Consider the following 14,520-nt stretch of genomic DNA (forward strand, 5'->3'; position numbering starts at 1 on the left):
AAACAGACTTAAAGTTAAGGGACCTATTGTGAACTTATTCCTTCGTTAGGATAATCTTTTCAACATACTCAGAAGGCACCTTCTGCATAACTTTATTTAGCTTCATCTGCTATTGGTGAGGTGAAGATGTCATTGAAATGCAATTTTGACCCTTTGAAGTTTTCCATGAGTTTAGAGAAGGCACTCAAAATGGTTGAGGATAAATGTATCCATTCATCCAAGATCCTCCCTCCTGACTTTTCTGTTAGCAAGCTGATGACCAACTAGTGTCAGTTTAATTTGTTATAACTTATAGAAGTTGAATTTGAACTTACATGTTTGTGGAGTGATATGTATCATATCAATTATTTTAAAATTATGTGATGACTATTTAGATAATATGCAAGAAATAAATGGACGTCTTATGATAATAATGCAAGACTTGTATTGTCCACTCATTTGCTTTTGATAATAAGATCTGCTTCATATCGCTTGTCAAATTTAGCGTTTGATGTTTGAAGAGCCCAATGGCACCTTGGATTTGTCACAGCCGGAGTTTAATCCTAAGCCTAAATTCGTAAAAGAAATTCGTAAATAATAATTGGCTTAATTAACTCAGGAAAAATCCCTCTAAAGAGATTAATTTAATTAAATCGAGGTTTACAAATCGATTAACTGGATTTAAACTTAAATTGTAGAAGTATAAAATTTGGACAAACAAATTTATTTAAAATTCGGCAAAAGTGGGGCTTTCCTTTTTCCCTCCTTTTTTCTTTCTTTTTCCTTTCCTTCTAAAATTGGGCTGGAGTCCAATTTTCCTCCTCTCTTCTTTTCTTTTTTCCTTTTTCTTTTTCCCTCTCCCTTCCCAGGCCGGCCCAGCCGAACCGGCCCATCTCCCCGCTCGGCCGGCCCAGCCGCCACCGGCCTCCACCTTCCCTCCGCGCGCACTCCCCCTCCTCCTCCTGGGCCGCCGTTCGGCCCAACACCCGCCTCCGCCTCGGCCCAGCTTCCCCGGCGCCCGGGCCCGCGCCCCGCGCCGCGCGAAGTCCGCTTCGCCTCCCTCCCGGTCAAACCGAGCCCGCGCCGCCGCCGGAGACGAGCCGGACTCCGCGCGTCGCCGTTGCAACCACCACCGCCGAATCCGTCGCCGCGCCCGACTCGGTCTCCACCTGCCGCCCCACCCTAGCCGGCCTCCCCGCGCCATAAATACCCCGCTGCCTCGCGCCGCTGCTCACCTTTTCCCCTCCGCCACCGACCGCCGCCGCGCCCAACGTCGCCACCGCCGATCGATCTCGCGAGCCGTTGCCGTTCTCGTGCGCCGCCAGCCGTCACCGCCCGTTCCCGCTCGACGCTGTCTCACCACTGCCCTCAAAGCCGCCGGTGAGCATCCGCATCTCTTTCCCCTCCTCTTTTTCCCTCCCGCCGCCGTCGCTGGCGCCATGCGCCGTCTCCCGGCCGTCGCCGCCCCTCCGCCCGTCACCACCTTTGCCTCGCCATCACCGACGCAACCCCGTCGTCGCCGGAGCTCCGCCGCCCTCCTGTCGCGACGCCGACGTCGCCCTCCCCGAGCCAACGCCGCCCTCCTCTCGGCATGGTCGCCGTCTCCATCGCCGATTGTCGCGCCGCCGCCCGCCGGGTCGTTGCCGTCGCCGTCGCCGCTCTCCGCCGGCGCTGCTCGTTCCCGCCGTCGCCTCCCACCGCCACCCGCTTGGCCGGCCGCCGCTTCCCTCCTCTCCCGGCCGAACTCCTCTCCCTCCCTCTCTGCCCCGGGTCACTGACCGGTGGTCCCCACTAGCCGGGCCTCCTCTCCCTCTCCCCTCTCTCTCTGGCCGGTGGGCCCGACCCGTCAGTCGCCGGCCGCCCTCTCACCCTCTCTCCTCCCGCGGGGCCCACGGGACAGCCGCCGCCCTCCCCTTCCTCTCTCCTTCCTCGTGGTCCCACCTGTCATCCACCCGTCTCCCCTCTCTCCCACCGACAGGTGGCCCCCACCTGTCGGTGCCGCCACCTCTCTCCTCCGCTGACGTCAGCAGCCCCATTTAATTGCGCAATAATTGATTTAGGACTTTTCTGTTTAGTTTAAAAACCCAGAAAACTTCTAAAATTCATAAGTAATTCATCTAGTGTCCGTTTAGGCCCATTCAAATTTCATTAAATTCATAAAATTATCAAAAATCCATTAAAAATATGTTCTTTTACTGTTTCAGTAGACTTTGTACCTGTTTTATTTGTTTTTGTGCTTTGTCGCTTAGATTCGGACTCCGCCGAAGAGCTGGTTTATTTCGAGATCGTCGCCGAAGTACCCCAAGGGCCAGAGCAAGGCAAATGACACTCATCTTTGATCATATTGAACCTATTATTGAAAATTCCCTGCTTTATTTATTCAAATATGTATTGTTTTAATTAAAGTATTTACTATATTTATTATCCGGGTAATCCCTATTATTATGCCGTTGTTTACCCAACTTTATTCATGCTAGACCAGGGGTAACTTGACTAGAGTTAGGCCTAGATTAATGCTTAGCCGTGCTTAGATCAAGTAGCTCATGGGATCATTTAATAATCATGATTAGCTCTAAATAGCTGTAATAATGATTCATTACCCGGTTCGGGTTAATGCCAACCAAAATATTGCTAATGGTGGGTCATGGGTGCTTGGTTTTGAGAGTCGCACCCATGACAATTAAGGACCGGTTCGCAGGAAACCCTGGAAGTTATTTTCGTGCTAACCACAAGCCAGAATGAGCAACGGTGGAATTTGGAGTGTAATTGCGAACTATTCGACGTACCTAGGTAAGGGTGAGCGTGATGGAGTATGGATGAGAGTCGAGGTGTAACGATGGCCTATGCTGCTTCCGGATTCACCTAGGCACAAGAGGGGGCTGTCCGACTTGGTTTAAAGAAGGGGGCGAAACCTGAAGTGTGGTGCGATTGGATAGGGAGAGTTATGCGACGGGTCCTATCATAGTTCCCTTTTCGGTATGCCATGGTGGTACGTCAGCGCACGTTTAAGTGTAGTGGGACTATGTCTTGTGGGTACAGTAGTACACCTCTGATCAGAGTAAAATTTATTCGAATAGTCGTGCCCACGGTTAATGGCGAGTTGTCAGCTTCACTGTGATTAGTTGAACCTTTAATGACCTGGGTGAACTGGCTTTCGCTTGGGACTACTGCAACGTGGTGTAACGTTGAGTAGTGGTTGATTCTGTTGCAACGTGGTGTAACGTTGGACAATGTTGTGGTATTTTACAACTGTTATTTACTTATCCTTTAATGTATTTAATTACCTTTATTCGGTTTAATCTCTGTTATTTATTTAAGTGCTGTTTTATTGCAACTAACCCTAAGCCTGTCCTTGATGATCCTTATGCATCATTTATTACCCTCTTTTCCGTGCTACTTGTTGAGTACGGTGGTTTGTACTCACCCTTGCCCAATTTCCCCCTCTAGAGTTAGAACTGGAATTCGATGGAGGTGACTCTTAGGAGTGAGCTGGTCTACCGTCGAAGGTTTGCCTGTGGACTGGAGCCGTACCCGCTGGAGCTAGTCTACCTTTCTTTTCGCTGCATTTTTCGTTAGAATAAGTGTTATTTTCAGTTGTTTCTAAGAATGATGGTTATGTAATCAACATTGTCTTTTTGTATACCCTGGCTGGTCCTGGACAGGGATTTTAATACACAATTAAGTTTAGAAATTCGTGTGAGGAATTTGTGGTTGTGACAAGATGGTATCAAAGCCAGTTTGACCGTAGGATCAGCCTAATGGAAACCCTAAGAGCCCTCTACTTTTCATGTTTGTGCATAGTTTGTGAAAGTTAGAGTTGCTTTGAAAATGAGTTAGTGCTTTTCAAAGGCGCGAGTTATTTAAAAGCTAAATCTCTCTGGTTGAAAAGCGTGAGTAAATTGATTTACGGTTAAAACTTTATTTACTTTGTTTCTTTTATGATTTATTTATCTTGAAATAAAATTTTGCTTCCATTGATTCTAAATCCTTGTGTTCTTAGATGGCCAACCACCCTTGTTTCATCGTGGACTTGGAATGGCTGGATTTGTGGCAGAGTTGGCAAGAGTGTCCTTCACGACAGGATACCCCTATGAACCGGAGTACACCACGATCCACCCTCACAAAGGCGAGTTTCCCCACCGTGTCAGGTTGGAGCTACATGGAATCGCCGGTTACCTTCCTAACATGGAAGCAGAAGGAGCCGGAGGCTCGCATGAGCATGCCTGCCAGAAGGCTGCCTACAGTCTGATGACAACGCTCAGGGCCAGGCACGACCTGACCTTTTGGCATTCGGCATACCGGTATCACCCTGGTCGTGGACCCAATTCCATGGTCAGTAGGTTTTGGTCTGCCCGGAGTGAGCAAGACCCTACCTTTGGTAGGATGTGCACGGTGCTACAAGGCCTCGACCAGATGCATCACGACCTCCATGAAGCGTCCAAGGTCTTGAACGATGCCAAGCTCACTCAGATCGTCCGTCTGCAGGATGAGATCGACCGTTTGAAGAAGGAGAACGCTAGACTCAAAGGACTCCCAGAGCCCGGTGGTGCAAGGCTTTGCACCACAGCAAGGAAGCGAACCCACGGGCCACCGGGAGTTCAGTCCCACCTCGGTGCCCCGGATGAACCAAGAACACTGATGCAGATGGTGCCGACGTCTCCGACCCCGGTTCCTGAGGAAGGTGTCTCCCCTTTCAACACTGCAAGAAACCGCAATGGTACCGTCACAGTCTCTAGCAGCAGTGAGTCCGCCTCTGGTGAAGATGAAGATGGTCTCTCCAACAACTCGAGGAGCCGTTCCAAAAACGAGGAAGAAAATCCGTCCCCTGCCGTCGACCGTCGCTCTCCTTCCGCGCACTAGACGTCATCTTTAGCTTCGTTCTTAGTCGTTGTGTGCTAGTTTTGGTGTGTTAGGTTTGCTTTGCTTGGGGCTAGTGGTGAACCATAGCAGTAGTGGGGTTATGGTTGTATCGTCAGGAGTTGTGTGGTTTTTAAGCGTGTTTCTTAAGCAAGACAATTACAGTTCATTAATTAAATAAAGCCCCAGTTTGCTTAGTCGTTTCTTTTTCTTCTATCTCTTTCTGTTCCCTCCCGCTCTTGCAGATGGTGAACACCCGCAACGGCAACCGTGACACTGACCACTCTAGCACCGAAGGACCTCCCCCACCTCCTCCACCAGAGAACTCGTCACTCGCTCAGATCCTCGCTAGCCAGACGCAAATGCTCACCCTCATGATACAGCAGATGCAACAACAGCAGCAACAACATCAACAGGTGCTACAACAGCTCTTAAACCAGCACCAGAACAACCAACAGCAGGATGGACCACTCCCTGTGCAGTCAAAGTTGCCAGAGTTCCTCCGCGTCCGTCCCCCGACCTTCTCAAGCACCACCAACCCATGGAGGCAAATGGTTGGCTCCATGCCATTGAGAAGAAGCTCAACTTACTGCAGTGCACTGACCAAGAGAAAGTCTTATTTGCTACACATCAACTGATGGGTCTCGCCTCTGCTTGGTGGGATAACTTCCTGATTACCCGCACCGCTACCACAGAAGTGACATGGGCGGAGTTCTGCCTTAACTTCCGCAGAGCTCATATCCCTGACAGAATAGTCACACAGAAGAAGCGTGAGTTCCGCGCTTTGCAACAAGGTACCAAGACAGTGACAGAGTACCTCCATGAGTTTAATCGCCTAGCGCGTTATGCCCCCGAGAATGTTCGCACTGATGCCGAGAGGCAGGAGAAGTTCCTCGGAGGTTTGGAGGATGAGTTAAAGAAGCAGTTGCTCTCGGATGACTATGCTGACTTCGAGAGGTTGGTCGACAAGGCCATCCGTCAGGAGGACCAGCACCTCCAGATGGATAAGAAAAGGAAGACCTCCCAGTTCAGGCCCAACCAGCCGCACCCGCAGAAGCCCCGGTTCCACACCGGCCCTTACCCTCAGAATCAGTAGCACGGGCAATCTACCTTCATTGTCCGCCAGCACCGTCCCTACAACCCCAACAACTTCAACAACAGTGCTCGTCCCAGCGTGCTCCACCTCAGCGTGCTCTTCCGGCACCAGCTCCTCGGCAACAGAATGCACCTCCACCAACAGCTCAGCCTCCTCCCGCTAGGAAGGATATAGGCTCTAAGCCTGGGGTGTGCTACAACTGTGGCGACCCAGGTCACTTTGTCGACAAGTGCCCAAAGCCGAAGCGCAGCGGGCAGAGGTTCGTGCAAACTCGCGTGAACCACGCCACCGCAGAAGAAGCACAGGCTGCGCTAGAAGTAATACTGAGTACGTTTCCTGTCAACTCCGTACCTGCTACAGTACTTTTTGATTCTGGCGCTACGCATTCCTTTGTTTCAAAGAAATTTGTGGGATTGCACGGGTTAAGAAAGGAGGAACTTAAAAACCCAATGCAAGTTAGTACCCCAGGAAATAGCATGACCTCGATCAGCTATAGTCCAAACGTGCCCATAGAAATCGAAACAGCATAGTTTCTAGCTAATCTTATCCTTCTTGAGTCTAAAGACCTAGATGTCATTTTGGGAATGGACTAGCTTACCAAGCACCAGGGAGTGATTGATTGTACCAAGCGCACCATCACCTTAGTCAGTGTGGAAGATAAAGTCGTGACTTATCAGTCACCAGAGTCTGTGAGGGTCAAAAAAGCCTGAATCAGGTGAAAGCAGAGGAGCATCCAGCAGAAGCAGTCAAAGATCCAAAGAAGTTGGAAGACATACCAGTGGTTTGTGAGTATCCGGAGGTGTTTCCAGATGATCTCACAACGATGCCGCCAGAAAGAGAGATCAAGTTCCATATCGATTTGGTACCTGGAACTGCACCAATCTATAAGAGACCCTATAGAATGGCAGCCAATGAGATGGCAGAAGTGAAGAAGCAAGTGGATGAACAGCTTCAGAAATGTTACATTCGACCGAGTACCTCGTCTTGGGGTGCCCCGGTTATCTTTGTTGAGAAAAAGGACAAAACCAAGAGAATATGTGTGGACTATCGTGCTTTGAACGATGTCACCATCAAGAATAAGTATCCTCTGCCAAGGATTGATGACCTGTTTGATCAGTTGAAGGGGGCCAAAGTTTTCTTCAAGATCGATTTGAGATCAGGGTATCACCAGTTGAGAATTCGGGAAGAAGATATTCCCAAGACGGCATTCACTACTCGCTACGGCTTGTATGAATGTACGGTAATGTCGTTTGGATTACTAATGCCCCAGCGTTCTTCATGAATCTCATGAATAAGGTGTTCTTGGAATACTTGGACAAGTTTGTGGTGGTCTTCATTGATGACATCCTTATCTACTCCAAGTCAGAAGAAGAGCACGAACAACATTTGAGGATAGTGCTAAAGAAGCTAAGAGCATCAGTTGTATGCCAAGTTCAGTAAGTGTGATTTCTAGTTTCGTGAAGTGAAGTTCCTAGGTCATGTGATCAATGCTCAAGGAGTAGCAGTGGACCCCAGCAATGTGGAGTCAGTCATAAAGTGGACCCCGCCTAAGACGGTTTCCCAGATCAGAAGTTTCTTAGGACTTGCGGGTTATTACCGCCGGTTCATTGAGAATTTCTCGAAGATAGCCAAGCCAATGACACAATTGTTGAAAAAGGAAGAGAAGTTTAAGTGGTCTGCCGAGTGCACCAAGAGTTTTGAGGAACTTAAGCAGAGATTGGTGTCAGCTCCAGTGCTGATTTTGCTAGATCAGGTGAAAGACTTCCAGGTTTACTGTGATGCATCCAGATCAGGGCTTGGATGTGTGCTGATGCAAGAAGGAAAGGTGGTTGCTTATGCCTCTCGTCAGTTGAGACCGCATGAGGGTAACTACCCGACACATGATTTGGAACTAGCAGTCGTAGTGCATGTCCTAAAGATATGGCGACACTACCTAATTGGTAACAAGTATGAAGTGTATACGGATTATAAGAGCTTAAAGTATATCTTTACACAGCCGGATTTGAACCTTCGCCAGCGAAGATGGTTGGAATTGATTAAGGATTATGATTTAAGTATCCATTATCATCTGGGCAAAGCAAATGTAGTTGCAGATGCTTTAAGCCGGAAGAATTACTGCAATGCTGCGGTGTCAACGATAGTTTGTGAGCAGTTACAGCAGGACTTTGAACGACTAAATTTGGGTATAGTCGAAGAAGGTTTTGTGGCAGCCCTAGAAGCGCAGCCCACATTGGTGGATCAAGTTCGCCAATTTCAAGCAAATGATCCGAAGATAGCCGAACTAAAGAAAAATATGCGAGTTGGTAAAGCTCGAGATTTTTCAGAAGATGAACATGGAACAATCTAGATGGGAAACAGGTTGTGTGTACCCGATAACAGGGAACTAAAGGAGTTGATACTTCAAGAGGCTCATCAAACCCAGTACTCTATCCACCCCGGAAGTACAAAAATGTATCAAGACCTCAAAGAAAAGTTTTGGTGGGTCAGTATGAAGAGAGAAATTGCAGAGTATGTCGCCTTGTGCGATGTTTGTCAACGAGTCAAAGCAGAACACCAAAGGCCAGCAGGACTGTTGCAGCCTCTGCAGATTCCAGAATGGAAATGGGAAGAAATCGGGATGGATTTCATCACTGGTTTACCGAGAACCGCTGCCGGTCATGACTCGATTTGGATAATCGTTGATCGATTGACGAAGGTCGCCCATTTCATACCAGTTCACACTACCTACTCAGGGAAAAGACTAGCTGAGATTTACTTGGCTAGGATCATGTATCTACATGGAGTACCTAAAAAGATCGTTTCTGACCGAGAAAGTCAGTTACCTCAAAGTTTTGGCAGAAGTTGCAGGAAGAATTGGTTACCCGACTGAATTTCAGTACAGCTTATCATCCGCAGACAGATGGTCAGACGGAAAGGGTAAACCAGATTCTTGAAGACATGCTCAGAGCTTGCGCTCTCGACTTTGGTGGAGCATGGGATAAGAATTTACCGTATGCGGAATTCTCGTACAACAACAGTTACCAAGCCAGTTTGCAGATGGCACCGTTTGAAGCTTTGTATGGACGAAAGTGTCGAACACCCCTCTTCTGGGATCAAACTAGAGAACGTCAAGTTTTTGGGACTGAGGTTTTAAGTCAGGCGGAAGAAAAATTTAGAATAATCCGTGAAAGGTTGAAAACAGCTCAAACCAGACAGAAGAGTTATGCAGATAATCGTCGAAGGGACTTAGCCTTCGAAGCAGGAGACTATGTGTACCTCCGCGTCACACCTTTGCGAGGAGTACACCGGTTTCAGACCAAAGTAAAGTTGGCACCACGGTTTGTGGGACCATACCGAATAGTGGAATGCAGGGGAGAAGTTGCGTATCAGTTAGAACTCTCTGCTAACATGGCCGGAATCCATGACATGTTCCATGTGTCGCAACTCAAGAAGTGTCTCCGTGTGCCTGAAGAATAGACCAACTCCGAGCACATCGATTTACAGGAAGATCTGACTTATGTGGAGAAACCAGCACGTGTTCAAGAAACCAGTGAAAGGAAGACTCGAAACCGTGTGATCAGATTCTGCAGAGTTCAGTGGAGTCACCACTCAGAAGAAAAAGCGACATGGGAAAGAGAAGATGAGCTCAAGGCCACCCATCCACACCTCTTCGCCAGCACCTCCGAATCTCGGGGTCGAGATTCCGTTTAAGGGGGGTAGGTTTATCACAGCCGGAGTTTAATCCTAAGTCTAAATTCGTAAAAGAAATTCGTAAATAATAATTGGCTTAATTAACTCAGGAAAAATCCCTCTAAAGAGATTAATTTAATTAAATCGAGGTTCGCAAATCGATTAACTAGATTTAAACTCAATTGTAGAAGTATAAAATTTGGCCAAAAAAATTAATTTAAAATTCGGCAAAAGTGGGGCTTTCCTTTTTCCCTCCTTTTTTCTTTCTTTTTCCTTTCCTTCTCAAATTGGGCCGAAGTCCAATTTTCCTCCTCTCTCTTTTTCTTTTTCCTTTTTCTTTTTCCCCTCTCCCTTCCCGGGCCGGCCCAGCCGAGCCGGCCCATCTCCCCGCTCGGCCGGTCCAGCCGCCGCCGGCCTCCACCTTCCCTCCACGCGCGCTCTCCCTCCTCCTCCTGGGCCGCCGTTCGGCCCAACGCACGCCTCCGCCTCGGCCCAGCTTCGCCCGCGCCCATGCTCGCACCCCGCGCCACGCGAAGTCCGCTTCGCCTCCCTCCCGGTCGAATCGAGCCCGCGCCGCCGCCGGAGATGAGCCGGACTCCGCGCGCCGCCGTTGCAACCACCACCGCGGATTCCGTCGCCGCGCTCGACTTGGTCTCCACCTGCCGCCCCGCCCTAGCCGGCCTCCCCGCGCCATAGATACCCCGCCGCCTCGCGCCGCCGCTCACCTTTTCCCCTCTGCCACCGACCGCCACTGCGCCCAACGTCGCCACCGCCGATCGATCTCGCGAGCCGTCGCCGTTCTCGCGCGCCGCCAGCCGTCACCTCCCGTTCCCGCTTGACGCCGTCTCACCGCCGCCCTCAAAGCCGCTGGTGAGCATCCACATCTCTTTCCCCTCCTCTTTTTCCCTCCCGCCGCCGTCGTCGGGCCACCGCGCCGTCGCCGGGCGCCACGCGCCGTCTCCCGGCCGTCGCCGCCCCTCCGCCCGTCACCACCTTCGCCTCGCCGTCGCCGACGCAACCCCGTTGTTGCCGGAGTGCCGCCACCCTCCTGTCGCACCGCCGACGTCGCCCTCCCCGAGCCAACGCCGCCCTCCTCTCGGCGCAGTCACCGTCTTTGTCGCCGGCTGTCGCGCCGCCGCCCGTGGGTCGTCATCATCGCCGTCGCTGCTCTCCGCTGGCGCCGCTCGTTCCCGCCGTCGCCGCCCACTGCCGCCCGCTCGGCTGGCCGCCGCTTCCCTCCTCTCCCTCCCCTCTCTGCCCTAGGTCACCGACCGGTGGTCCCCACCGGCCGGACCTCCTCTCCCTTTCCCCTCTCTCTGGCCAGTGGGCCCGACTCGTCAGTTACCGGCCGCCCTCTCACCTTCTCTCCTCCCACGGGGTCCACGGGACAGCCGCCGTCCTCCCATTCCTCTCTCCTTTCCCGTGGTCCCACCTGTCATCCACCCGTCTCCTCTCTCTCCCACCGATAGGTGGCCCCCACCTGTCGGTGCCGTCACCTCTCTCCTCCGCTGACGTCAGCAGTCCCATTTAATTGCGCAATAATTGATTTAGGACTTTTCTGTTTAGTTTAAAAACTCAAAAAACTTCTTAAATTCATAAGTAATTCATCTAGTCTCCGGTTAGGCCCATTCAAATTTCATTAAATTCATAAAATTATCAAGAATCCATTAAAAATACTTTCTTTTACTGTTTCAGTAGAGTTTATGCTTGTTTTATTTATTTTTGTGCTTTGTCGCTTAGATTTAGACTCCGCCGAATCGCCAAAGTACCCTAGTGGCCAGAGCAAGGCAAGTGGCACTCATCTTGGATCATATTGAACCTATTATTGCAAATTCCCCGCTTTATTTATTCAAATATGCATTGTTTAATTATAGTATTTACTATATTTATTTTCCAGGTAATACATATTATTATGTCGTTGTTTACCCAACTTTATTCATGCTAGACCAGGGGTAACTTGACTAGAGTTAGGCCTAAGTTAATGCTTAGCCGTGCTTAGATAAGTAGCTCATGGGATCATTTAATAATCATGATTAGCTTTGAATAGCTGTAATAATGATTCATTACCCGGTTTGGGTTAATGCCAACCAAAATATTGCTAATGGTGGGTCGTGGGTACTTGGTTTTGAGAGTCGCACCCATGACAATTAAGGACCGGTTCGTAGGAAACCCTGAAAGTTATTTTCGTGCTAACCACAAGCCAGAATGGGCAACGGTGGTATTTGGAGTGTAATTGCGAGCTATTCGACGTACCCAGGCAAGGGTGAGCGTGATGGAGTATGGATGGGAGTCGTGGTGTAACGATGGCCTATACTGCTTCCGGATTCATCTAGGCATAAGAGGGGGCTGCCCGACTTGGTTTAAAGGAGGGGGCGAAACCTGAAGTGTGGTGCGATTGGATAGAGAGGGTTTTATAAGGGGTCCTATCATAGTTCCCTTTCCGATATGCCATGATAGTATGTCAGCGCACGTTCAAGTGTAGTGGGACTATGTTTTGTGGGTACAGTAGTACACCTCTGATCAGAGTAAAATCTATTCGAATAGCCGTGCCCACGGTTAAGGGCGAGCTGCCAGCTTCACTGTGATTAGTTGAACCTTTAATGACCTGGGTGAACTGGCTTTCGCTTGGGACTACTGCAACGTGGTGTAACGTTGAGTAGTGGTTGTGCCTGTTGCAACGTGGTGTAACGTTGGACAGTGTCGTGGTATTTTACAACTGTTATTTACTTATCCTTTAATGTATTTAATTACCTTTATTCGGTTTAATCTCTGTTATTTATTTAAGTGCTGCTTTATTGCAACTAACCCTAAGCCTGTCCTTGATGATCCTTATGCATCATTTATTACCCTCTTTTCCGTGCTACTTGTTGAGTACGGTGTTTTGTACTCAGCTTTGCCTAATTTTCCTCTTCAGAGTTAGAAGTGGAATCCGATGAAGGTGACTCTCAGGAGTGAGCTGGTATGCCGTCGAAGCTTTGCCTGTGGACTGGAGCCGTACCCGCTGGAGCTAGTCTAACTTTCTTTCCACTGTATTTTTCATTAGAATAAATGTTATTTTTAGTTGTTTCTAAGAACGATGGTTATGTAATCAACATTGTCTTTTTTATACCCTAGCTAGTCGTGGATATGGATTTTAATACACAATTAAGTTCAGAAATTCGTGTGAGGGATTTCTGGGCATGACAGTATTCATCGGAGAAAATTTAGTTCCACTATAACTGAGTTGTTCGTTCTATTGGACATATTGTCGTTGTAACTAATTGTCTGACATGTTTCGGCAGCCTGATCTTATCTTGGAATTTTTCCCTGCTATGACCTATGTTTTTCTTGCCATTGACTTTTGGTTGGAATTCTGAATTCAGGATTATGGCATTGATTTTGATGGTATGGATTGCCCCGAGAAAGCATTTGGATGCACGTGCTGAAGCAGATACTGCCGTAATCTAACTAATTTATGTATGATGGCATTTTAACCCTTTTACTGGTGGATTATGTGTCTTTTGTTTTGAGAACTTGGTGTCCCATAATCTTGACCGCATACTTAATTTCCACAAGCATTTGAAACCATGGAGTGTGAACCATATACCTTTTGGCAGAGAGAAGGGAAGGGGAGTTTGTTGAATTGAAGGGAGTTGCTTTCATCCAAACGGGTTGTAGTGGCTGTTTAGCATAGCAAGTGCTGCTGTTAGTCTAGAAATGGATGGGTGGGGTCCACTTGACAGTGACAAGACTGTAGGAGCGTTCCAGGGAGAGGGAGAGAGGGGCAGTGCAGCGTGGCACGGAACGGAACGGAAGAGATGACATGGCAACAGGGCGTAGGTCGTGCATTTGTGCCCAGAAACTCCTCATCTGTTGATGCGAGGACATGTGGCTCAACCAAACTCTGCTCTCGCTCTCTCCTCCACCGGATTTCTTGCTTAATTCTTACGACTCCGGCCGGCCACTTCCTCCTCCTTAGCAGCAGCAGCAGCGGCGGCGGTGTGGCGCCCTGTGCACCACTACCATCATTGCCTCAACTATGGCTTCCGTGTCCCTCTCCGGACCGAGGGCTCTCCCGACGTGGTCCAGCTCGGTGTCCGGCGACTCGCTGGGCGCGTGTGTGGCGCGACCCCGGTCGTCCGCTCGGCCACCGCGGGCGCCGGCGACGATGGGCAACGTGAACGAGGGCAAGGGGATCTTCGCGCCGGCGGTGGTGGTGGTGCGCAACATCATTGGCCGCAAGCGCTTCAACCAGCTCAGGGGAAAGGCCATCGCGCTGCACTCGCAGGTAACTACGACCCACCCCGTACTCACTCACTCCAATATGATATGATATGATATGATATGATATGATATGATGATGATCCTGCGTCTATCTGCCTTGTCCATCAAAATCAAAATCAAAATCAAAATCAATTTCGTGCGTGCAGGTCATCACTGAGTTCTGCAAGACCATTGGCGCCGACGCCAAGCAGAGGCAGGGCTTGATCCGTCTCGCCAAGAAGAACGGCGAGAAGCTTGGCTTCCTTGCCTGATCGATATACATACATATGGACGCCTGCCTTCATTTGATTGATCGATCGATCGCCTCTCTGAAATGAATTTCCCTAGCTAGCGGCCTAAAAATGTGTTGTACGTATACCTCCTCCTCGATCATCCTCTTCTGACCTCCACTCACTTGCAATCCATCCATCCATGGTACGTATGCATTGCGCTCAGTCCGGAACGAATTAATACCAGCAGCTACGCTGGCTAGCATATATGTATATGCATGTGTACCGACACGGACCGTAGCCAATTAAGCGACACTACTGCATTTCCTCCTCCGGATGGATCTCCCAATCAATTATTTATTTATCATCTATTTACTATCGACAAGTTAATGTTAGTTTCTGAAAGCATATACTACTATAGTACTACTATGTGTGGTAGAAATATAA

General features: G+C 49.3%; 1 protein-coding gene across 1 annotated transcript; it reads left to right on the plus strand.

The window, feature by feature from the left end:
- Positions 1-13,465: 13,465 nt before the first annotated feature.
- On the plus strand, positions 13,466-14,440 carry LOC102713661 (protein PROTON GRADIENT REGULATION 5, chloroplastic). Its single transcript, XM_006660340.3, has 2 exons — positions 13,466-13,868; positions 14,011-14,440. Exons 1-2 carry the CDS (start codon positions 13,620-13,622, stop codon positions 14,113-14,115), a joined length of 354 nt encoding a protein of 117 aa, XP_006660403.1. The 5' UTR covers positions 13,466-13,619; the 3' UTR covers positions 14,116-14,440.
- Positions 14,441-14,520: the final 80 nt, after the last annotated feature.

Source organism: Oryza brachyantha, chromosome 8 (genome assembly GCF_000231095.2).
Source record: "Oryza brachyantha chromosome 8, ObraRS2, whole genome shotgun sequence".
Taxonomy (NCBI): domain Eukaryota; kingdom Viridiplantae; phylum Streptophyta; class Magnoliopsida; order Poales; family Poaceae; genus Oryza; species Oryza brachyantha.